The following is a 26,497-nucleotide window of genomic DNA, read 5'->3' as shown; positions in this document are numbered from 1 at the left end:
TTTATTAAACAATATAAAGTGTTGGGGCAAATGCCAGTTCAGCAATGGACTCATATAATTCACCACATAATGCTACAAATGAAGAAACACAGAGTATGTAGACACCCCTTCAAATGAGTGGATTTGGCTATTTCAGCCACACCCGTTGCTGACAGGTGTATAAAATCGAGCACACAGCCATGCAATCTCCATAGACAAACATTGGCAGTAGAATGGCCATACTGAAGAGCTCAGTGACCTTCAATGTGGCACCGTCATAGGATGCCACCTTTCCAACAAGTCAGTTGGTCAAATTTCTGCCCTGCTAGTGCTGCCCCCGGTCAACTGTAAGTGCTGCTATTGTGAAGCGGAAACGTCTAGGAGCAACAACGGCTGTGGTAGACCACAGAACGGGACCGCCGAGTGCTGAAGCCCGTGGCAACACTCGCTACCGAGTTCCAAACTAACTTAACTATGGAAGCAGTTTGGGGAAGGCCCTTTCCTGTTTCAGCATGACAATGCCCCCTGTGCACAAAGTCAGGTCCATACAAAAGTGGTGTGTCGAGATCGGTGTGGAAGAACTTGACTGGCCTGCACAGAACCAGTTGGGGGAGACCCAACTCCATACTAATGCTCATGATTTTGAAATGAGATGTTTGACGACCAGGTGTCCACATACTTTTGTCCATGTGGTGTATGTATGTTCTGTCTAAATGGTTTTAGTTAGAAGCTCAATGTTGAGGCAGTGTCGACATTTAATTGTATTTTGGGTGGCAGGAATGGGCTTCCATAAATACAACTATCCCAGGCTCGCTCCCTCCCCCTTTCTCCTCAGAGTCGTGTGAGTCGCTCCAGAATTGGAATTGATTAGCATATCACTCAGTAAATCCACACCCCCTTAGTTCCAGACAGTCACCAGGCTCTACGTAACAGCAGCCTGGGGGACGAGACCAGACAGAAACAGGGTTTAGTATCTTACGGCTACTGAAGCCGAGTATCAGCAGGCCCTGCGTTTCTATATTCAGCCATCTTGTTCCAGTGCTGAGGAAAATCTTTCTCACACGTACGTGTGTGTGTGTGTGAATTTCCAAGTCATTGTTTTTAGATGATAATTTCAGTTCCCTGTTGAAAGTTCGTCACGTTAAACTGAAGAGTTGAAGGGTCTCCAGACTGTGAGCCTGATGGAAGCCTACTCCCTGGTCAATACGCAGCCCTTCTGGTCTCAGAGGAACATCCTTTATGTGCCAGTGGTGTGCTGATAGACTGAAGGCAGCACATCCACAAAGCCCTGGGACTTAGACAACGATGTTAGACACACACACACACACTCCCTTTAACCTTCCCCGCCTCGCAGACAGAAACACAAACACGCAACGAGAAAACAGACAGAAGCTTTATGTTCCCATCAGGAGAAGCGTAACCTTTCCTAAAGGCTTATCAGTGAATAGTTAAGGAGCAGGATATTTACAAGAAAACAGGAGACGTTGTCCAAAATGGCACCCTATTCCCTTTCACAGAGCACTACTTTAGATCAGAGTCCACATAGGGCTAAGGCCAACGTTAGCGCACTAAACTGGGAATAGAGTTCCATTTTTAGATTCGTCCAGAGACATTCTAAATCATTTTAGTTCCAGGTCAGAGTTCAGCCAATGGTACTGCACTTCACGACCATTGTGATCCTGACAGGACAGGTGGGTTGCTATGCCCGTTTCCCTGGCGACCGCCTCACACCCACCGGCGAATCCTCATCGAGCAGGAACATGACAGAGGGAAGAGGCACTTTTTTGAATGGCTGGTTTTCATTGTTCCAAAGTTGTTGTTTTTTAGTCACCTCTTGCCATTGACTCCAGGTTTGGTTGTAGTTCTCTGTCTCACCACCAGATGGTGGTAGTGTTGCTGTAATTCCTCCATCTCACCACCAGATGGTGGTAGTGTTGCTGTAATTCCGCCATCTCACCAACAGATGGTGGTAGTGTTGCTGTAATTCCTCCATGTCACCACCAGATGGTGGTAGTGTTGCTGTAATTCCTCCATCTCACCACCAGATGGTGGTAGTGTTGCTGTAATTCCTCCATGTCACCACCAGATGGTGGTAGTGTTGCTGTAATTCCTCCATGTCACCACCAGATGGTGGTAGTGTTGCTGTAATTCCTCCATGTCACCACCAGATGGTGGTAGTGTTGCTGTAGTGTTCCATCTCACCACTGGGTTGTAGTGGTGTCAGTCAGGGACTGATGCAGGAAGGCACTTCGTAGGGAGGCTCTGGGGCAGTTAGGAGGACTGGAGCTCTGATCTGCTATGTCATCAGGATGGGCTTCTGTCTCACCTCCAGGATATCTGATGACAGACAACAGAGTCAATGAGCAGTCAATACTGTAATTTACACGACAGGGACAGTCCATAATGGCTCCCTGTCCTCTAGAAAGTGTAAAGAATCTAGATTAGAGGACGCTAGCCGCACCCTCAGAGCATGGCCAGACCAGCTGGCTGTTGTGTTATCAGAACATTTTCACTCTCTCTAGCTCAGGTTGTTATCCCCACCATCGTGCCCAAGATGTCCCCCCCAATGGACATTTACCCTGCCCCCCCCCCCCCCCCCCCCCCCAATGGACATTTACCCCTCCCCCCCCCCCCCAATGGACATTTACCCTGGTGATAGGGAACCATTAGGGACTGATGGTGTGTGGGTCTTGACCTGAGGTGATAGGGAACCATTAGGGACTGATGGTGTGTGGGTCTTGACCTGAGGTGATAGGGAATAGTGACCCATTAGGGACTGATAGTGTGTGGGTCTTGACCTGAGGTGATAGGGAACCATTAGGGACTGATGGTGTGGGTCTTGACCTGAGGTGATGCGGTGCAGCGGCAGGGTGACGTAGGTCAGGTGGGAGTAAAGCAGGAAGTACTCCTCCGTACGGTTCAGTTTGAGCCAAGATCCCACCAGGGACCGACCTGTACCCGACAGGGAGCGAGACCGCAGGTTGGACTGGTTACACAGGTCTGCATGGGGTCACATGATCCAGGTTATAGGTTAAACACTCTCTCTATTCAACACATCCTGGTTCTACACTCTCCGTCTCTTCAACACATCCTGGTTCTACACTCTCCGTCTCTTCAACACATCCTGGTTCTACACTCTCCGTCTCTTCAACACATCCTGGTTCTACACTCTCCGTCTCTTCAACACATCCTGGTTCTACACTCTCCATTCAACGCATCCTGGTTCTACACTCTCCATTCAACGCATCCTGGTTCTACACTCTCCATTCAACGCATCCTGGTTCTACACTCTCCATTCAACGCATCCTGGTTCTACACTCTCCATTCAACGCATCCTGGTTCTACACTCTCCATTCAACGCATCCTGGTTCTACACTCTCCATTCAACACATCCTGGTTCTACACTCTCCATTCAACGCATCCTGGTTCTACACTCTCCATTCAACACATCCTGGTTCTACACTCTCCATTCAACACATCCTGGTTCTACACTCTCCAACACATCCGGGTTCTACACTCTCCAACACATCCGGGTTCTACACTCTCCAACACATCCGGGTTCTACACTCTCCAACACATCCGGGTTCTACACTCTCCAACACATCCGGGTTCTACACTCTCGGTCTCTTCAACACATCCTGGTTCTCCATTCAACACATCCTGGTTCTACACTCTCCATTCAACACATCCTGGTTCTACACTCTCCATTCAACACATCCTGGTTCTACACTCTCCATTCAACACATCCTGGTTCTACACTCTCCATTCAACACATCCGGGTTCTACACTCTCCAACACATCCGGGTTCTACACTCTCCAACACATCCGGGTACTACACTCTCCAACACATCCGGGTACTACACTCTCCAACACATCCTGGTTCTACACTCTCGGTCTCTTCAACACATACTGGTTCTACACTCTCCATTCAACACATCCGGGTTCTACACTCTCCATTCAACACATCCGGGTTCTACACTCTAACACATCCGGGTTCTACACTCTAACACATCCGGGTTCTACACTCTCCAACACATCCGGGTTCTACACTCTCCAACACATCCTACACAACACGTGGTGTTTGGGTATAAAATATCATTACCCTCGTCGTCCTCTTCCCTGAAGAACTCTTCACTATCGTTGGCTGAGTGACTCTTCTTCATCTCAGTGATACGGTTCCTGGGGACCTTCCGACGGAGAGAAGGGGAGAAGAACGAGGGGCGGTTCCTCTCCGGGGTGGGAGGGGTGCTGAACGACGTCACCTGACCAAACAGAACACAGACAGCCAATCAGAACCAACACCCAGACAGCCAATCAGAACCAACCTATTACAGAGAAAACACCCAGACAGCCAATCAGAACATATCTAATACTACCATCAGTTGCTCTTATACCTGTGTAGTTAAACTGTAGTAAATTAAACATGGCAGTACCTCAGTAGTAATATAATATACTACAGTAACTCAGTAGTAATATAATGTCAATCCAGTCTATCCTCCAGAACAACCCCCCAACTGAGTCAAATCCAGTCTATCCTCCAGAACAACCCCCCAACTGAGTCAAATCCAGTCTATCCTCCAGAACAACCCCCCAACTGAGTCAAATCCAGTCTATCCTCCAGAACAACCCCCCAACTGAGTCAAATCCAGTCTATCCTCCAGAACAACCCCCCAACTGAGTTAAATCCAGTCTATCCTCCAGAACAACCCCCCAACTGAGTCAAATCCAGTCTATCCTCCAGAACAACCCCCCAACTGAGTCAAATCCAGTCTATCCTCCAGAACAACCCCCCAACTGAGTCAAATCCAGTCTATCCTCCAGAACAACCCCCCAACTGAGTCAAATCCAGTCTATCCTCCAGAACAACCCCCCAACTGAGTCAAATCCAGTCTCTGATATCCACAACTCTAGTGGACATCACACTGAACCTCAGTTAAAGGGGGGCAGTATCTCAGGACATACAGAACCTCAGGACATACAGAACCTCAGGACATACAGAACCTCAGTTAAAGGGGGACAGTATCTCAGGACATACAGAACCTTAGTTAAAGGGGGACAGTACCTCAGGACATACAGAACCTCAGGACATACAGAACCTCAGTTAAAGGGGGACAGTACCTCAGGACATACAGAACCTCAGGACATACAGAACCTCAGTTAAAGGGGGACAGTATCTCAGGACATACAGAACCTCAGTTAAAGGGGGACAGTATCTCAGGACATACAGAACCTCAGGACATACAGAACCTCAGTTAAAGGGGGACAGTATCTCAGGACATACAGAACCTCAGGACATACAGAACCTCAGTTAAAGGGGGACAGTATCTCAGGACATACAGAACCTCAGTTAAAGGGGGACAGTATCTCAGGACATACAGAACCTCAGTTAATGGGGGACAGTACCTCAGGACATACAGAACCTCAGTTAAAGGGGGACAGTACCTCAGGATATACAGAACCTCAGGACATACAGAACCTCAGGACATACAGAACCTCAGTTAAAGGGGGACAGTACCTCAGGACATACAGAACCTCAGGACATACAGAACCTCAGTTAAAGGGGGACAGTATCTCAGGACATACAGAACCTCAGGACATACAGAACCTCAGGACATACAGAACCTCAGGACATACAGAACCTCAGTTAAAGGGGGACAGTATCTCAGGACATACAGAACCTCAGGACATACAGAACCTCAGTTAAAGGGGGACAGTACCTCAGGACATACAGAACCTCAGTTAAAGGGGGACAGTATCTCAGGACATACAGAACCTCAGTTAAAGGGGGACAGTATCTCAGGACATACAGAACCTCAGTTAAAGGGGGACAGTATCTCAGGACATACAGAACCTCAGGACATACAGAACCTCAGTTAAAGGGGGACAGTATCTCAGGACATACAGAACCTCAGTTAAAGGGGGACAGTATCTCAGGACATACAAAACCTCAGTTAATGGGGGACAGTACCTCAGGACATACAGAACCTCAGTTAAAGGGGGACAGTATATCAGGACATACAGAACCTCAGTTAAAGGGGGACAGTATATCAGGACATACAGAACCTCAGTTAAAGGGGGACAGTATCTCAGGATATACAGAACCTCAGGACATACAGAACCTCAGTTAAAGGGGGACAGTACCTCAGGACATACAGAACCTCAGTTAAAGGGGGACAGTACCTCAGGACATACAGAACCTCAGTTAAAGGGGGACAGTACCTCAGGATATACAGAACCTCAGGACATACAGAACCTCAGGACATACAGAACCTCAGTTAAAGGGAGGCAGTACCTCAGGACATACAGAACCTCAGGACATACAGAACCTCAGTTAAAGGGGGACAGTACCTCAGGACATACAGAACCTCAGTTAAAGGGGAACAGTCTCTCAGGACATACAGAACCTCAGGACATACAGAACCTCAGTTAAAGGGGGACAGTATCTCAGGACATACAGAACCTCAGTTAAAGGGGGACAGAACCTCAGGACATACAGAACCTCTGTTAAAGGGGAACACACACGTTACAGAATAGAAGTGTGTTCCAGCTATCTACATGTCCATTCCTGGGCTCTGACTATTTCATGTTGGATATTCTGTGGGTCATTTCTCTGATTATGAAACCATTTCCCCTCCATGTATATCTATGTACCTGAGAACATGGAATGTTTGTGGTTCTACCATAATGCTTTCCCGACCCTCTAGTCTAGCGGACGGTCAGCGCCCCGACCCTCTAGTCTAGCGGACGGTCAGCGCCCAGACCCTCTAGTCTAGCGGACGGTCAGCGCCCCGACCCTCTAGTCTAGCGGACGGTTAGCGCCCCGACCCTCTAGTCTAGCGGACGGTTAGCGCCCCGACCCTCTAGTCTAGCGGACGGTTAGCGTCCTGTGTTTGAGTGTGTACACTGAGTGTACAAAACATTAAGAACACGTTCCTAATATTGAGTTACACCCCCTTTTGCCCTCAGAACAGCCTCAATTCTTTGGGATATGGACTCTACAAGGTGTCTAAAGCGTTCCACAGGGAAGCTGGTCCATGTTGACTCTACAAGGTGTCCAAAGCCTTCCACAGGGAAGCTGGTCCATGTTGACACCAACGCTTCCCACAGCTGTATCAAGTTGGCTGGATGTCCTTTGGGTGGTGGACCGTTCTTGATACACACAGGAAACTGTTGAGTGTGTAAAACCCAGCAGCGTTGAAGTTCTTGACTCAAACCGGTGCGCCTGGCACCTACTACCGTACCCCGTTCAAAGGCTCTTAAATCTTTAGTCTTGCCCATTCACCCGGTGAATGGCACACATATACAATCCATGTCTCAATTGTCTCAAGGCTTAAAAATCCTTCTTCAACCACCCGTCTCCTCCCCTTCATCTACGCTGATTGAAGTGGATTTAACAGGTGACATCAATCAGGGATCACAGCATTCACCTGGTCAGTCGGTCATGGAAAGAGAAGGTGTTCCTAATGTGTCCATGCACGTTTTTTGTGTATCCTAACCCTCTCGTATATGTGTGTGTGTGTGTGCGTGCGTGCCTATTTGTCTACTCTACCTACCCTCTCGTGTAGGGGTGAGTCCAGGTCCTCCTCTGTGCCGCAGGGGGACGTGTCTCCGGTCGGGACCCGGCTGACCGCCATCTCAGCGTGACCTTTGCCCTGCGGCCCCTTCATCCTGACAAACTCCATGTTGTTGTACTTGTAGAAGCCGAACGACATGCGCTGGGCCATCTTCGCTGCCACACTCACCTACAAGACAAACACACAACAGGAAGACTTGATATGGATCGTTTTGAATCTTGTCTTGTATTTTACCATCAACTACAAAGTCCTGTGTTTTTCTGTTAGTAATGTCTGGTCCACAAACTACAAAGTCCTGTGTTTTTCTGTTAGTAATGTCTGGTCCACAAAGTCCTGTGTTTTTCTGTTAGTAATGTCTGGTCCACAAAGTCCTGTGTTTTTCTGTTAGTAATGTCTGGTCCACAAAGTCCTGTGTTTTTCTGTTAGTAATGTCTGGTCCACAAACTACAAAGTCCTGTGTTTTTCTGTTAGTAATGTCTGGTCCACAAAGTCCTGTGTTTTTCTGTTAGTAATGTCTGGTCCACAAAGTCCTGTGTTTTTCTGTTAGTAATGTCTGGTCCACAAAGTCCTGTGTTTTTCTGTTAGTAATGTCTGGTCCACAATGTCCTGTGTTTTTCTGTTAGTAATGTCTGGTCCACAAAGTCCTGTGTTTTTCTGTTAGTAATGTCTGGTCCACAAACTACAATGTCTTGTGTTTTTCTGTAAACTCCATTTCATTAAGACAAACATATCCAGTTTCCTTCTTTCCAAGGTCTTTATGTAATTCAAGCAGTAAAGTTTCTCACAGCTTGAGGCTGATTTCACATTTTCACAGAAATATGTTTCTACAACTTGATTGGAGTCCACCTGTCATAAATTAAATTGATTGGACTTACTTTGGAAAAGCACAAACCTGTCTATATGAGGTCGAAGGAATTGTCCACAGAGCTCTGAGACAGGATTGTGTCGAGGCACAGATCTGGGGAAGGGTACCAAAACATTTCTGCAGCCTTGAAGGTCTCCAAGAACACAGTGGCCTCCATCATTCTCAAATGGAAGACGTTTGAAACCACCAAGACTCTTCCTAGAGCCGGCCGCCTGGACAAACTGAGAAATCAGAGAGAAGGGCCTTGGTCAGGGAGGTGACTGAGAACCCAATGGTCACTCTGGCAGAGCTCCAGAGTTCCTCTGTGGAGATGGGAGAACCTTCCAGAAGGACAACCATCTCTGCAGCACTCCACCAATCAGGCCTTTATGGTAGAGTGTCCAGACGGAAGCCACTCCTCAGTAAAAGGCACATGGAGTTTGCCAAAAGGAATCTCAGACCATGAGAAACAAGATTCTCTGGTCTGATTGAACTCTTTGGCCTGAAGGCCAAACGTCATGTCTCGAGGAAACCTGGCAGCATCCCTATGGTGAAGCATGGTGGTGGCGGCATCATGCTGTGGGGATGTTTTTCAGCGGCAGGGACTGGGAGACTAGTCAGGATCGAGGGAAAGAAGAATGGAGCAAAGTACAGAGAGATCCTTGATGAAAAGCTGCTCCAGAGCGCTCAGGACCTCAGACTGGGGCGAAGGTTCACCTTCCGACAGGACAATAACCCTAAGCACACAGACAAGACAACGCAGGAGTAGCTTCAGGACAAGTCTCAATGTCCTTGAGTGGCCCGGCCAGAGCCTGGACTTGAACCCGATCCAACATCTCTGGAAAGACCTGAAAATAGCTGTGCAGTGACGCTCCCCATCCAACCTGACAGAGCTTGAGAGGATCTCCAGAGAAGAATGGGAGAAACTCCCCAAATACAGGTGTGCCAAGCTTGTAGCGTCAGACCCAAGAAGACTCGAGGCTGTAATCACTACCAAAGGTGCTTCAACAAAGTACTGAGTAAAGGGTCTGAATACTAATGTAAATTTGATATTTCAGTTTTTTATTATTAACACAATTGCAAAAATGCTTGTCGTATTGTGTGTAGATTGATGATTGAAAAAATATATTTTTTTTTAATACATTTTAGAATAATGATGTAACACATTTTTGGGAAAAAGTCAAGGGGTTCGCAAACTTTCCAAATACACTGTATGGAAATTCTCCAGAGAGAGGAATCCCAGATATATATCTATAGAGTAGAGCGACTTACTCTGTTGTCGTAAACCTTCTTCAGAGGGGAATCCCAGATAGATATCTATAGAGTAGAGAGACATCCCAAATAGATATCTATAGAGTAGAGAGACTTACCCTGTTGTCGTAAACCTTCTTCAGAGCTTCGTAGCGGATGGAACCTTGGAAGACGACTCCTTGGAACGTGTTGCTCTTATCACTGGCTACCAACTCCACACACACCATCTCCCCCTCGCCTACCGTCATGTCACAAAACACCTACACACACAGAGAGACAGAGCGAGAGAGAGAGACAGAGCGAGAGACAGAGCGAGAGAGAGAGACAGAGCAAGAGAGAGAGACAGAGCGAGAGAGAGAGACAGAGCAAGAGAGAGAGACAGAGCGAGAGAGAGAGACAGAGCGAGAGAGAGAGACAGAGCGAGAGCGAGAGACAGAGCGAGAGACAGAGAGAGAGCGAGAGACAGAGAGACAGAGAGAGAGAGACAGAGAGACAGAGAGAGACGCACACGTTAGAACAGTGATTCTCAACTAGTGGGTTGCGACCCAAATTGGGTCTCGGGAGGTTCTGAATGGGTCGCGGGTATCTCTAATGAACTTATCCTCTGCAGCAGTGGTAACTCCGGGTCTTCCTTTCCTGTGGCGGTCCTCATGAGAGCCAGTTTCATCATAGCGCTTGATGGTTTTTGCGACTGCACTTGAACATAAATACAATTTGTTTTGATTTTGAAGAAACTTAATATAATAATGGATATATATTAATATGGACTTGGTCTTTTACCAAATAGAGCTATCTTCTGTATACCACCCCTACCTTGTCACAACACAACTGATTGGCTCAAATGCATTAAGTAAAGAAATTCAACAAATTAACTTTTAACAAAACACACCTGTTAATTGTAACGCCTTCCAGGTGACTACCTCATGAAACTTAGGGCTCCCGAGTGGCGCAGGGGTCTAAGAGGCGTCACTACAGTCCCTGGTTCGAATCCAGGCTGTATCACATCCGGACGTGATTGGGAGTCCCATAGGGCAGCGCACAATTGGCCCAGCGTTGTCTGGGTTTGGCCGGGGTAGGCTGTCATTGTAAATAAGACTTGATTCTTGACTGACTTGCCTCGTTAAATAAAGGTTAAATAAAAATGTATTTAAAAAGCTGGTTGAGAGAATCTGGCCCAGAGTGCAAAGCTGTCATCAAGGCAAAGGGTGGCTACTTTGAAGAATCTACAATATATTTTGATTTGTTTAACACTTTTTTGGTTACTACATGATTCCATATGTGTTATTTCATAGTGTTGATGTCTTCACTATTATTCTACAATGTAGAAAATAGTAAAAATAAAGAAAAACCCTGGAATGAGAAGGTGTCCAAACGTTTAACTGGTACTGTATATTATACTATATGTACTGTATGTATTTTTAAAATAACTTTTAAAAATACTGTGATTTAAATTATCAGCAGCGCTATTAAGTGGATTTGGTCGTCGTCGTCTGAAACCAGTGAACTTTACATTCTTCAAGAATATGGGCAACATTTTATAGTCATATAATTGGTTAATTAAATATCAATATAGCATTAAAAAAAATAGTTTTCTATATTATTTTCCGAGATGTGAATATTAAGTCGCGACAGACAACCTGGTTCAATTATGTTTCCCGAAGCAACACCAGTTGAGAACCGCTGCGTTAGAACACGGAGTGTCTGTTTACAAGAATGGTTTGCAGAGTCAAGTCGTTTAGCTGAGAAAGCTGATACCAGGAACTGAAAAGACCGGTTCAATCACTGCTGTTTTATATTTTCACTGTAAAAACGTAGAGAAAGTCATCGATTTCCTTCCCAGGAAAATAATCAATTTGTAACTGACCCCGTCTGCCATTAATACACTAAAATCAGGGGTCTGCCATGAGGTTAATACACTAGAATCAGGGGACTGCCATGAGGTTAATACACTAGAATCAGGGGACTGCCATGAGGTTAATACACTGGAATCAGGGGTCTGCCATGAGGTTAGTACACTAGAATCAGGGGACTGCCATGAGGTTAATACACTAGAATCAGGGGACTGCCATGAGGTTAATACACTAGAATCAGGGCTCTGCCATGAGGTTAATACACTAGAATCAGGGGTCTGCCATGAGGTTAGTACACTAGAATCAGGGGTCTGCCATGAGGTTAATACACTGGAATCAGGGGTCTGCCATGAGGTTAATACACTAGAATCAGGGCTCTGCCATGAGGTTAATACACTAGAATCAGGGGTCTGCCATGAGGTTAATATACTGGAATCAGGGGTCTGCCATGAGGTTAATACACTAGAATCAGGGGACTGCCATGAGGTTAATACACTAGAATCAGGGGTCTGCCATGAGGTTAATACACTAGAATCAGGGGTCTGCCATGAGGTTAATACACTAGAATCAGGGGTCTGCCATGAGGTTAATACACTAGAATCAGGGGACTGCCATGAGGTTAATACACTAGAATCAGGGGACTGCCATGAGGTTAATACACTAGAATCAGGGGTCTGCCATGAGGTTAATACACTAGAATCAGGGGTCTGCCATGAGGTTAATACACTAGAATCAGGGGTCTGCCATTAATACACTAGAATCAGGGGTCTGCCATGAGGTTAATACACTAGAATCAGGGGTCTGCCATGAGGTTAATACACTAGAATCAGGGGACTGCCATGAGGTTAATACACTAGAATCAGGGGTCTGCCATGAGGTTAATACACTAGAATCAGGGGTCTGCCATGAGGTTAATACACTAGAATCAGGGGTCTGCCATGAGGTTAATACACTAGAATCATGGGTCTGCCATGAGGTTAATACACTAGAATCAGGGGACTGCCATGAGGTTAATACACTAGAATCAGGGGTCTGCCATGAGGTTAATACACTAGAATCATGGGTCTGCCATGAGGTTAATACACTAGAATCAGGGGACTGCCATGAGGTTAATACACTAGAATCAGGGGTCTGCCATGAGGTTAATACACTAGAATCAGGGGACTGCCATGAGGTTAATACACTAGAATCAGGGGTCTGCCATGAGGTTAATACACTAGAATCAGGGGACTGCCATGAGGTTAATACACTAGAATCAGGGGTCTGCCATGAGGTTAATACACTAGAATCAGGGGACTGCCATGAGGTTAATACACTAGAATCAGGGGTCTGCCATGAGGTTATTAATACACTAGAATCAGGGGTCTGCCATGAGGTTAATACACTAGAATCAGGGGTCTGCCATGAGGTTATTAATACACTAGAATCAGGGGTCTGCCATGAGGTTAATACACTAGAACCAGGGGTCTGCCATGAGGTTAATACACTAGAATCAGGGGTCTGCCATGAGGTTAATACACTGGAATCAGGGGACTGCCATGAGGCCGTTTACTGTAACGAACCAACGGAAGCAGAGGAAATGGAATGAAACGGGGGAGGTTCCTACCCGAATTTGTCCAATAGAAACTCTCGTTTTCATTGTAAAACGTTTTCCATTTGGAGTAAATGGTTTCCGGGTTGCAACGGAGACCGAATAATGAATACACCCCAGGTCACACTTCAACACACAGCCCATCTCCCAGGGGGCCCTCCTAGAGGCCCCGGCAGTCAATCACAACCTGTCAGGTGCCTGATTGGGCTGGGGAGGGGATTGTGGGCGGTTGTCACGGTTACCTCCTCAAAGTTGTCAATCATGAAGAAGATGTTGGGGTAGCTCATCTTAGACTCCTCTCCTTTACTGTCCATGGCGTGTTTACTTGGTGACGCATACACTTGCTGTGATGAGAGAGAGAGGGAGAGAGAAAGTAAGGGAAAGAGAGGGACCAGGAGAGATACAGAGAAAGGGAGAGGAAGGGGGGAAGAGAGAGAGAGAGGAAGGGGGAGAGAGAGAAGAGAGGAAGGGGGAGAGAGAGAAGAGAGGAAGGGGGGGAGAGAGAGAGGAAGGGGGGGAGAGAGAGAGGAAGGGGGGAGAGAGAGAGGAAGGGGGGAGAGAGAGAGGAAGGGGGGGAGAGAGAGAGGAAGGGGGGGAGAGAGAGAGGAAGGGAAAGAGGGACGAGGAGAGAGCGAGAAAGGGTGAGAGAGCGAGAAAGGGTGAGAGAGCGAGAAAGGGTGAGAGAGCGAGAAAGGGGGAGAGAGCGAGAAAGGGGGAGAGAGCGAGAAAGGGGGAGAGAGCGAGAAAGGGGGAGAGAGCGAGAAAGGGGGAGAGAGAGAGAGAGAGAAAGGGGGAGAGAGAGAGAGAGCGAGAAAGGGGGAGAGAGAGAGAGAGAGAGAAAGGGGGAGAGAGAGAGCGAGAAAGGGGGAGAGAGAGCGAGGAAGAGAGAGAAACCGAGAGAGAGAGAGACAAAGCGAGAAAGAGAGAGTTACTGGGTCAGGTTCTGTAGAGGCCCATCTATCCATAGCTACATCAGTAAATCCAATGGGATGTAGTCTGAAGAGTCCTGTCTCTTACCTGAGACTTCTTCCTGTGAATGTGGATGTCTCCTGCGTCTGAGCGCGTGCAGACGGCACACGTCACCACATAGTCCAGCTGATAGGAAAAAAAAAAGAGGTCATGAACTTGGTTTTATTCAACCATATTCTGAACTAGAGTTTCCTGGAAAATTACAAGTGGCCCAGCGGTCTAAGGTACTGCATCGCAGTGCTAGAGGCAATACTACAGACCTGGGTTCATTCAACTGGCAACTGAAGTCAGCCTGCAGACACCCGGCCTGCCACAAGGAGTTGCTAGAGAGCCACGAGCCAAGTAAAGCTCATCGCTCTCTAGCGACTCCTTGTGGCGGGCCGGGTGTCTGCAGGCTGACTTCAGTCGCCAGTTGAACAGTGTTTCCTCCGACACATTGGTGCGGCTGACTTCCGGTTTAGGCTGGCGGGTGTTAAGGAGCGCGGTTTGGCAAGTCATGTTTCAGAGAACGCACGACTCCACCTTCGCCTCCCCGAGCCCGTTTGGGGAGTTGCAACGATGAGACAAGATCGAAATTGGGGAGAATAAGGGGAAAATATTTAATAGATAACATTTTTACACCCAAAGTGTGATGGGTGACAATATTAGGCTATCACTATCAATGACGTGTTATCCTAGTGAATGACGTGTTAGCCCATAGGCCTATATGTTTTGGTTTGAATCACAGCTAAAGATGCCAAATAACAATTAAGCACATTAATCCCCTTTAGAACCAGTGTAAAGCCAAACTGGAATACATAGGCAGCCAAACTGGAATACAGAGACAGCCAAACTGGAATACACAGACAGCCAAACTGGAATACACAGACAGCCAAACTGGAATACATAGACAGCCAAACTGGAATACACAGACAGCCAAACTGGAATACATAGACAGCCAAACTGGAATACATAGACAGCCAAACTGGCCTACATAGACAGCCAAACTGGAATACACAGACAGCCAAACTGGCCTACATAGACAGCCAAACTGGAACACACAGACAGCCAAACTGGCCTACATAGACAGCCAAACTGGAACACACAGACAGCCAAACTGGCCTACATAGACAGCCAAACTGGCCTACATAGACAGCCAAACTGGCCTACATAGACAGCCAAACTGGCCTACATAGACAGCCAAACTGGCCTACATAGACAGCCAAACTGGCCTACATAGACAGCCAAACTGGCCTACATAGACAGCCAAACTGGCCTACATAGACAGCCAAACTGGCCTACATAGACAGCCAAACTGGAATACATAGACAGCCAAACTGGCCTACATAGACAGCCAAACTGGCCTACATAGACAGCCAAACTGGCCTACATAGACAGCCAAACTGGCCTACATAGACAGCCAAACTGGCCTACATAGACAGCCAAACTGGCCTACATAGACAGCCAAACTGGCCTACATAGACAGCCAAACTGGCCTACATAGACAGCCAAACTGGCCTACATAGACAGCCAAACTGGCCTACATAGACAGCCAAACTGGCCTACATAGACAGCCAAACTGGCCTACATAGACAGCCAAACTGGCCTACATAGACAGCCAAACTGGCCTACATAGACAGCCAAACTGGCCTACATAGACAGCCAAACTGGCCTACATAGACAGCCAAACTGGCCTACATAGACAGCCAAACTGGCCTACATAGACAGCCAAACTGGCCTACATAGACAGCCAAACTGGCCTACATAGACAGCCAAACTGGCCTACATAGACAGCCAAACTGGCCTACATAGACAGCCAAACTGGCCTACATAGACAGCCAAACTGGCCTACATAGACAGCCAAACTGGCCTACATAGACAGCCAAACTGGCCTACATAGACAGCCAAACTGGCCTACATAGACAGCCAAACTGGCCTACATAGACAGCCAAACTGGCCTACATAGACAGCCAAACTGGCCTACATAGACAGCCAAACTGGCCTACATAGACAGCCAAACTGGCCTACATAGACACCGTGTCAGTTTCCAGTTTGGGGAAGATCATTTTTCACCATAAAAAATGCCCCTTTATAAGAAAGCATTACACGCAGGAACACTTTTGATACCAGTTGTTTCCCACTAATTAATTGCATTTTGGAACATTTCGTGCTCATAGCCTCCTGCCAGGGGAATGGCTGCCATTTTGGAACATCGTGCTCATAGCCTCCTGCCAGGGGCATTGCTGCCATTTTGGAACATCGTGCTCATAGCCTCCTGCCGGGGGCATGGCTGCCATTTAGGAACATCGTGCTCATAGCCTCCTGCCGGGGGCATTGCTGCCATTTAGGAACATCGTGCTCATAGCCTCCTGCCAGGGGCATTGCTGCCATTTAGGAACATCGTGCTCATAGTCTCCTGCCAGGGGCATTGCTGCCATTTAGGAACATCGTGCTCATAGCCTCCTGCCGGGGGCATTGCTGCCATTTAGGAACATCGTGCTCATAGCCTCCTGCCAGGGGCATTGCTGCCATTTTGGAACATTTCGTGCTCATAGCCTCCTGCCGGGGGCATTGCTGCCATTTAGGAACATCGTGCTCATAGCCTCCTGCCGGGGGCATTGCTGCCATTTAGGAACATCGTGCTCATAGCCTCCTGCCGGGGGCATTGCTGCCATTTAGGAACATCGTGCTCATAGCCTCCTGCCGGGGGCATTGCTGCCATTTAGGAACATCGTGCTCATAGCCTCCTGCCAGGGGCATTGCTGCCATTTAGGAACATCGTGCTCATAGTCTCCTGCCAGGGGCATTGCTGCCATTTAGGAACATCGTGCTCATAGCCTCCTGCCGGGGGCATTGCTGCCATTTAGGAACATCGTGCTCATAGCCTCCTGCCAGGGGCATTGCTGCCATTTTGGAACATTTCGTGCTCATAGCCTCCTGCCGGGGGCATTGCTGCCATTTAGGAACATCGTGCTCATAGCCTCCTGCCGGGGGCATTGCTGCCATTTAGGAACATCGTGCTCATAGCCTCCTGCCGGGGGCATTGCTGCCATTTAGGAACATCGTGCTCATAGCCTCCTGCCGGGGGCATTGCTGCCATTTAGGAACATCGTGCTCATAGCCTCCTGCCAGGGGCATTGCTGCCATTTAGGAACATCGTGCTCATAGTCTCCTGCCAGGGGCATTGCTGCCATTTAGGAACATCGTGCTCATAGCCTCCTGCCGGGGGCATTGCTGCCATTTAGGAACATCGTGCTCATAGCCTCCTGCCAGGGGCATTGCTGCCATTTTGGAACATTTCGTGCTCATAGCCTCCTGCCGGGGGCATTGCTGCCATTTAGGAACATCGTGCTCATAGCCTCCTGCCGGGGGCATTGCTGCCATTTAGGAACATCGTGCTCATAGCCTCCTGCCGGGGGCATTGCTGCCATTTAGGAACATCGTGCTCATAGCCTCCTGCCGGGGGCATTGCTGCCATTTAGGAACATCGTGCTCATAGCCTCCTGCCGGGGGCATTGCTGCCATTTAGGAACATCGTGCTCATAGCCTCCTGCCAGGGGCATTGCTGCCATTTAGGAACATCGTGCTCATAGTCTCCTGCCAGGGGCATTGCTGCCATTTAGGAACATCGTGCTCATAGCCTCCTGCCGGGGGCATTGCTGCCATTTAGGAACATCGTGCTCATAGCCTCCTGCCGGGGGCATTGCTGCCATTTAGGAACATCGTGCTCATAGCCTCCTGCCGGGGGCATTGCTGCCATTTAGGAACATCGTGCTCATAGCCTCCTGCCGGGGGCATTGCTGCCATTTAGGAACATCGTGCTCATAGCCTCCTGCCGGGGGCATTGCTGCCATTTAGGAACATCGTGCTCATAGCCTCCTGCCAGGGGCATTGCTGCCATTTAGGAACATCGTGCTCATAGCCTCCTGCCGGGGGCATTGCTGCCATTTAGGAACATCGTGCTCATAGCCTCCTGCCGGGGGCATTGCTGCCATTTAGGAACATCGTGCTCATAGCCTCCTGCCAGGGGCATTGCTGCCATTTAGGAACATCGTGCTCATAGCCTCCTGCCAGGGGCATTGCTGCCATTTAGGAACATCGTGCTCATAGCCTCCTGCCGGGGGCATTGCTGCCATTTAGGAACATCGTGCTCATAGCCTCCTGCCGGGGGCATTGCTGCCATTTAGGAACATCGTGCTCATAGCCTCCTGCCGGGGGCATTGCTGCCATTTAGGAACATCGTGCTCATAGCCTCCTGCCGGGGGCATTGCTGCCATTTAGGAACATCGTGCTCATAGCCTCCTGCCGGGGGCATTGCTGCCATTTAGGAACATCGTGCTCATAGCCTCCTGCCAGGGGCATTGCTGCCATTTAGGAACATCGTGCTCATAGCCTCCTGCCAGGGGCATTGCTGCCATTTAGGAACATCGTGCTCATAGCCTCCTGCCGGGGGCATTGCTGCCATTTAGGAACATCGTGCTCATAGCCTCCTGCCGGGGGCATTGCTGCCATTTAGGAACATCGTGCTCATAGCCTCCTGCCGGGGGCATTGCTGCCATTTAGGAACATCGTGCTCATAGCCTCCTGCCGGGGGCATTGCTGCCATTTAGGAACATCGTGCTCATAGCCTCCTGCCGGGGGCATTGCTGCCATTTAGGAACATCGTGCTCATAGCCTCCTGCCAGGGGCATTGCTGCCATTTAGGAACATCGTGCTCATAGCCTCCTGCCAGGGGCATTGCTGCCATTTAGGAACATCGTGCTCATAGCCTCCTGCCGGGGGCATTGCTGCCATTTAGGAACATCGTGCTCATAGCCTCCTGCCGGGGGCATTGCTGCCATTTAGGAACATCGTGCTCATAGCCTCCTGCCGGGGGCATTGCTGCCATTTAGGAACATCGTGCTCATAGCCTCCTGCCGGGGGCATTGCTGCCATTTCCTGCCGGGAACATCGTGCTCATAGCCTCCTGCCGGGGGCATTGCTGCCATTTAGGAACATCGTGCTCATAGCCTCCTGCCAGGGGCATTGCTGCCATTTAGGAACATCGTGCTCATAGCCTCCTGCCGGGGGCATTGCTGCCATTTAGGAACATCGTGCTCATAGCCTCCTGCCGGGGGCATTGCTGCCATTTAGGAACATCGTGCTCATAGCCTCCTGCCGGGGGCATTGCTGCCATTTAGGAACATCGTGCTCATAGCCTCCTGCCGGGGGCATTGCTGCCATTTAGGAACATCGTGCTCATAGCCTCCTGCCGGGGGCATTGCTGCCATTTAGGAACATCGTGCTCATAGCCTCCTGCCGGGGGCATTGCTGCCATTTAGGAACATCGTGCTCATAGCCTCCTGCCGGGGGCATTGCTGCCATTTAGGAACATCGTGCTCATAGCCTCCTGCCAGGGGCATTGCTGCCATTTAGGAACATCGTGCTCATAGCCTCCTGCCGGGGGCATTGCTGCCATTTAGGAACATCGTGCTCATAGCCTCCTGCCGGGGGCATTGCTGCCATTTAGGAACATCGTGCTCATAGCCTCCTGCCGGGGGCATTGCTGCCATTTAGGAACATCGTGCTCATAGCCTCCTGCCGGGGGCATTGCTGCCATTTAGGAACATCGTGCTCATAGCCTCCTGCCGGGGGCATTGCTGCCATTTAGGAACATCGTGCTCATAGCCTCCTGCCGGGGGCATTGCTTTCATTTAGGAACATCGTGCTCATAGCCTCCTGCCGGGGGCATTGCTGCCATTTAGGAACATCGTGCTCATAGCCTCCTGCCGGGGGCATTGCTGCCATTTAGGAACATCGTGCTCATAGCCTCCTGCCAGGGGCATTGCTGCCATTTAGGAACATCGTGCTCATAGCCTCCTGCCGGGGGCATTGCTGCCATTTAGGAACATCGTGCTCATAGCCTCCTGCCGGGTGCATTGCTGCCATTTAGGAACATCGTGCTCATAGCCTCCTGCCAGGAACATCGTGCTCATAGCCTCCTGCCCATTTAGGGGCATTGCTGCCATTTAGGAACATCGTGCTCATAGTCTCCTGCCAGGGGCATTGCTGCCATTTAGGAACATCGTGCTCATAGCCTCCTGCCATTTAGGAACATCGTGCCCTGCCGGGGGCATTGCTGCCATTTAGGAACATCGTGCTCATAGTCTCCTGCCAGGGGCATTGCTGCCATTTAGGAACATCGTGCTCATAGCCTCCTGCCGGGGGCATTGCTGCCATTTAGGAACATCGTGCTCATAGCCTCCTGCCGGGGGCATTGCTGCCATTTAGGAACATCGTGCTCATAGCCTCCTGCCGGGGGCATTGCTGCCATTTAGGAACATCGTGCTCATAGCCTCCTGCCGGGGGCATTGCTGCCATTTAGGAACATCGTGCTCATAGCCTCCTGCCAGGGGCATTGCTGCCATTTAGGAACATCGTGCTCATAGCCTCCTGCCAGGGGCATTGCTGCCATTTAGGAACATCGTGCTCATAGCCTCCTGCCGGGGGCATTGCTGCCATTTAGGAACATCGTGCTCATAGCCTCCTGCCGGGGGCATTGCTGCCATTTAGGAACATCGTGCTCATAGCCTCCTGCCGGGGGCATTGCTGCCATTTAGGAACATCGTGCTCATAGCCTCCTGCCGGGGGCATTGCTTTCATTTAGGAACATCGTGCTCATAGCCTCCTGCCGGGGGCATTGCTGCCATTTAGGAACATCGTGCTCATAGCCTCCTGCCGGGGGCATTGCTGCCATTTAGGAACATCGTGCTCATAGCCTCCTGCCAGGGGCATTGCTGCCATTTAAGAACATCGTGCTCATAGCCTCCTGCCGGGGGCATTGCTGCCATTTAGGAACATCGTGCTCATAGCCTCCTGCCGGGGGCATTGCTGCCATTTAGGAACATCGTGCTCATAGCCTCCTGCCAGGGGCATTGCTGCCATTTAGGAACATCGTGCTCATAGCCTCCTGCCGGGGGCATTGCTGCCATTTAGGAACATCGTGCTCATAGCCTCCTACCGGGGGCATTGCTGCCATTTAGGAACATCGTGCTCATAGCCTCCTGCCGGGGGCATTGCTGCCATTTAGGAACATCGTGCTCATAGCCTCCTGCCGGGGGCATTGCTGCCATTTAGGAACATTGTGCTCATAGCCTCCTGCCAGGGGCATTGCTGCCATTTAGGAACATCGTGCTCATAGCCTCCTGCCGGGGGCATGGCTGCCATTTAGGAACATCGTGCTCATAGCCTCCTGCCGGGGGCATGGCTGCCATTTAGGAACATCGTGCTCATAGCCTCCTGCCGGGGGCATGGCTGCCATTTAGGAACATCGTGCTCATAGCCTCCTGCCGGGGGCATTGCTGCCATTTAGGAACATCGTGCTCATAGCCTCCTGCCGGGGGCATTGCTGCCATTTAGGAACATCGTGCTCATAGCCTCCTGCCGGGGGCATGGCTGCCATTTAGGAACATCGTGCTCATAGCCTCCTGCCGGGGGCATGGCTGCCATTTAGGAACATCGTGCTCATAGCCTCCTGCCGGGGGCATTGCTGCCATTTAGGAACATCGTGCTCATAGCCTCCTGCCGGGGGCATGGCTGCCATTTAGGAACATCGTGCTCATAGCCTCCTGCCGGGGGCATTGCTGCCATTTAGGAACATCGTGCTCATAGCCTCCTGCCGGGGGCATTGCTGCCATTTAGGAACATCGTGCTCATAGCCTCCTGCCGGGGGCATTGCTGCCATTTAGGAACATTGTGCTCATAGCCTCCTGCCGGGGGCATTGCTGCCATTTAGGAACATCGTGCTCATAGCCTCCTGCCGGGGGCATTTCTGCCATTTAGGAACATCGTGCTCATAGCCTCCTGCCGGGGGCATTGCTGCCATTTAGGAACATCGTGCTCATAGCCTCCTGCCGGGTGCATGGCTGCCATTTAGGAACATCGTGCTCATAGCCTCCTGCCGGGGGCATGGCTGCCATTTAGGAACATCGTGCTCATAGCCTCCTGCCGGGGGCATTGCTGCCATTTAGGAACATCGTGCTCATAGCCTCCTGCCGGGGGCATTGCTGCCATTTAGGAACATCGTGCTCATAGCCTCCTGCCGGGGGCATTGCTGCCATTTAGGAACATCGTGCTCATAGCCTCCTGCCGGGGGCATTGCTGCCATTTAGGAACATCGTGCTCATAGCCTCCTGCCGGGGGCATTGCTTCCATTTAGTAACATTGTGCTCATAGCCTCCTGCCGGGGGCATGGCTGCCATTTAGGAACATCGTGCTCATAGCCTCCAGCCAGGGGCATTGCTGCCATTTAGGAACATCGTGCTCATAGCCTCCTGCCGGGGGCATTGCTGCCATTTAGGAACATCGTGCTCATAGCCTCCTGCCGGGGGCATTGCTGCCATTTAGGAACATTGTGCTCATAGCCTCCTGCCGGGGGCATTGCTGCCATTTAGGAACATCGTGCTCATAGCCTCCTGCCGGGGGCATTGCTGCCATTTAGGAACATTGTGCTCATAGCCTCCTGCCGGGGGCATTGCTGCCATTTAGGAACATCGTGCTCATAGCCTCCTGCCAGGGGCATTGCTGCCATTTAGGAACATCGTGCTCAAAGCCTCCTGCCAGGGGCATTGCTGCCATTTAGGAACATCGTGCTCATAGCCTCCTGCCGGGGGCATTGCTGCCATTTAGGAACATCGTGCTCATAGCCTGTGAGGTGGACCCAAGATGGCTGCTAGAAGGACCCAAGATGGCTGCTAGAAGGACCCAAGATGGCTGCTAGAAGGACCCAAGATGGCTGCTAGAAGGACCCAAGATGGCTGCTAGAAGGACCCGATCACGTGACGGGCAATGGCTAATAAAAATGTGGATATCTGAGAGAGCCATGTGAGTGGGTCGGCCTGGTTAGTACTGGGACGGGAGACAGCCTGTTCAGGGTCGGCCTGGTTAGTACTGGGACGGGAGACAGCCTGTTCAGGGTCGGGCCTGGTTAGTACTGGGACGGCCTGTTCAGGGTCGGGCCTGGTTAGTACTGGGACGGGAGACAACCTGCTCAGGGTCGGGCCTGGATAGTACTGGGACAACCTGTTCAGGGTCGGGCCTGGTTAGTACTGGGACAACCTGTTCAGGGTCGGGCCTGGATAGTACTGGGACAACCTGTTCAGGGTCGGGCCTGGATAGTACTGGGACGGGAGACAGCCTGTTCAGGGTCGGGCCTGGATAGTACTGGGACAACCTGTTCAGGGTCGGGCCTGGTTAGTACTGGGACGGGAGACAACCTGTTCAGGGTCGGCCTGGTTAGTACTGGGACGGGAGGCAACCTGTTCGGGGTCAGGCCTGGTTAGTACTGGGACAGCCTGTTCAGGGTCGGGCCTGGATAGTACTGGGACGGGAGGCAACCTGTTCAGGGTCGGCCTGGTTAGTACTGGGACAGCCTGTTCAGGGTCGGCCTGGTTAGTACTGGGACGGGAGACAACCTGTTCAGGGTCGGCCTGGTTAGCACTGGGACGGGAGGCAACCTGTTCAGGGTCGGGCCTGGTTAGTACTGGGACAGCCTGTTCAGGGTCGGGCCTGGATAGTATTGGGACGGGAGGCAACCTGTTCAGGGTCGGCCTGGTTAGTACTGGGACAGCCTGTTCAGGGTCGGGCCTGGATAGTACTGGGACGGGAGGCAACCTGTTCAGGGTCGGGCCTGGTTAGTACTGGGACGGGAGACAGCCTGTTCAGGGTCAGGCCTGGTTAGTACTGGGACAGGAGACAGCCTGTTCAGGGTCGGCCTGGTTAGTACTGGGACGGGAGACAACCTGTTCAGGGTCGGGCCTGGTTAGTACTGGGACGGGAGACAGCCTGTTCAGGGTCGGCCTGGTTAGTACTGGGACGGCCTGTTCAGGGTCGGGCCTGGTTAGTACTGGGACGGGAGACAGCCTGTTAAGGGTCGGCCTGGTTAGTACTGGGACGGGAGACAGCCTGTTCAGGGTCGGGCCTGGATAGTACTGGGACAACCTGTTCAGGGTCGGTCCTGGTTAGTACTGGGACGGGAGACAACCTGTTCAGGGTCGGCCTGGTTAGTACTGGGACGGGAGGCAACCTGTTCAGGGTCGGGCCTGGTTAGTACTGGGACAGCCTGTTCAGGGTCGGGCCTGGATAGTACTGGGACGGGAGGCAACCTGTTCAGGGTCGGCCTGGTTAGTACTGGGACAGCCTGTTCAGGGTCGGGCCTGGATAGTACTGGGACGGGAGGCAACCTGTTCAGGGTCGGGCCTGGTTAGTACTGGGACAGGAGACAGCCTGTTCAGGGTCGGCCTGGTTAGTACTGGGACAGGAGACAGCCTGTTCAGGGTCGGCCTGGTTAGTACTGGGACGGGAGACAGCCTGTTCAGGGTCGGCCTGGTTAGTACTGGGACGGGAGACAACCTGTTCAGGGTCGGCCTGGTTAGTACTGGGACGGGAGACAGCCTGTTCAGGGTCGGCCTGGTTAGTACTGGGACGGCCTGTTCAGGGTCGGGCCTGGTTAGTACTGGGACGGGAGACAGCCTGTTAAGGGTCGGCCTGGTTAGTACTGGGACAGGAGACAGCCTGTTCAGGGTCGGGCCTGGATAGTACTGGGACGGGAGGCAACCTGTTCAGGGTCGGGCCTGGTTAGTACTGGGACGGGAGGCAACCTGTTCAGGGTCGGGCCTGGTTAGTACTGGGACGGGAGGCAACCTGTTCAGGGTCGGGCCTGGTTAGTACTGGGACAGGAGACAGCCTGGGAATGAGCATGTTGTCATACCAACCTTCATTAAGATCAGATTCAGGTAAACACTCTCCTCCCAGTCGATGTCAGGTTCTCCTAAACCTGGAAGCTTCTTAGAGTCTCTCCTGTACACCTCCACATCTACCTGGAATACAGAGATATATACATTATATAATCATATTCCACATCTACCTGGAAAATACAGACGTGACAATTACACTGAATTATCCCACCTACAATACACAACACCGCCCTTCACTATTTGAACACTGTAGTCTCTTTGCTGCTGACTTCCAGTGTGATGATCATATAGTCTGGTTGTATAGAAATGTCCTGATGCAGCACACAGAGTGCAGGTTAAATCAACCCTGGCTATACTCCAGGACAGCTCCTTAGCTCAGCTACATCTCACCCTTCAACGACCCCCAGCCACAGCTCACCCTTCAACGACCCCCAGCCACATCTCACCCTTCAACGACCTCCGGCCCAGCCACATCTCACCCTTCAACGACCCCCGGCACAACCACATCTCACACTTCAACGACCTCCAGCCACATCTCACCCTTCAACGACCTCCGGCCCAGCCACATCTCACCCTTCAACGACCCCCGGCACAACCACATCTCACCCTTCAACGACCCCCAGCCCAACCACATCACACCCTTCAACGACCCCCAGCCACATCTCACCCTTCAACGACACCCAGCCACATCTCACCCTTCAACGACACCCAGCCACATCTCAACCTTCAACGACACCCAGCCACATCTCACCCTTCAACGACCTCCGGCCCAGCCACATCTCACCCTTCAACAACCCCCAGCCACATCTCAACCTTCAACGACCCCCAGCCACATCTCACCCTTCAACGACCTCCGGCCCAGCCACATCTCACCCTTCAACGACCCCCGGCACAACCACATCTCACCCTTCAACGACCTCCAGCCACATCTCACCCTTCAACGACCTCCAGCCCAGCCACATCTCACCCTTCAACGACCTCCAGCCCAGCCACATCTTACCCTTCAACGACCCCCAGCCCAGCCACATCTTACCCTTCAACGACCCCCAGCCCAGCCACATCACACCCTTCAACGACCCCCAGCCCAAACACATCACACCCTTCAACGACCCCCAGCCACATCTCACCCTTCAACGACCCCCAGCCACATCTCACCCTTCAACGACCCCCAGCCACATCTTACCCTTCAACGACCCCCAGCCCAGCCACATCACACCCTTCAACGACCCCCAGCCACATCTCACCCTTCAACGACCCCCAGCCACATCTCACCCTTCAACGACCCCCAGCCACATCTCACCCTTCAACGACCCCCAGCCACATCTCACCCTTCAACGACCCCCAGCCACATCTCACCCTTCAACGACCCCCAGCCACATCTCACCCTTCAACGACCCCCAGCCACATCTCACCCTTCAACGACCCCCAGCCACATCTCACCCTTCAACGACCCCCAGCCACATCTCACCCTTCAACGACCTCCGGCCCAGCCACATCTCACCCTTCAACGACCTCGGGCCCAGCCACATCTCACCCTTCAACGACCTCCGGCCCAGCCACATCTCACCCTTCAACGACCTCCGGCCCAGCCACATCTCACCCTTCGACGAACTCCGGCCGAGCCACATCTCACCCTTCGACGAACTCCGGCCCAGCCACATCTCTCCCTTCAACGACCTACGGCCCAGCCACATCTCACCCTTCAACGACCTCCGGCCCAGCCACAT

The 26,497-nt window shown here is 51.1% G+C and overlaps 1 protein-coding gene across 1 annotated transcript; it reads right to left on the bottom strand.

Annotated features, from left to right (window-relative positions):
• Positions 1-600: 600 nt before the first annotated feature.
• LOC139395745 (uncharacterized protein KIAA0930 homolog) lies at positions 601-26,497 on the bottom strand. Its single transcript, XM_071143092.1, has 9 exons — positions 26,305-26,497; positions 24,789-24,889; positions 14,107-14,184; positions 13,332-13,433; positions 9,768-9,908; positions 7,533-7,721; positions 4,082-4,241; positions 2,824-2,979; positions 601-2,316 (listed from the first exon to the last, which is right to left on the bottom strand). Exons 1-9 carry the CDS (start codon positions 26,495-26,497, stop codon positions 2,276-2,278), a joined length of 1,161 nt encoding a protein of 386 aa, XP_070999193.1. The 3' UTR covers positions 601-2,275.

Source organism: Oncorhynchus clarkii, unplaced genomic scaffold (assembly GCF_045791955.1).
Source record: "Oncorhynchus clarkii lewisi isolate Uvic-CL-2024 unplaced genomic scaffold, UVic_Ocla_1.0 unplaced_contig_11038_pilon_pilon, whole genome shotgun sequence".
NCBI classification, from domain to species: domain Eukaryota; kingdom Metazoa; phylum Chordata; class Actinopteri; order Salmoniformes; family Salmonidae; genus Oncorhynchus; species Oncorhynchus clarkii.
The sequence above is the reverse complement of the archived record's forward strand: the minus strand, read 5'-3'. Positions and strand labels throughout refer to the sequence as shown.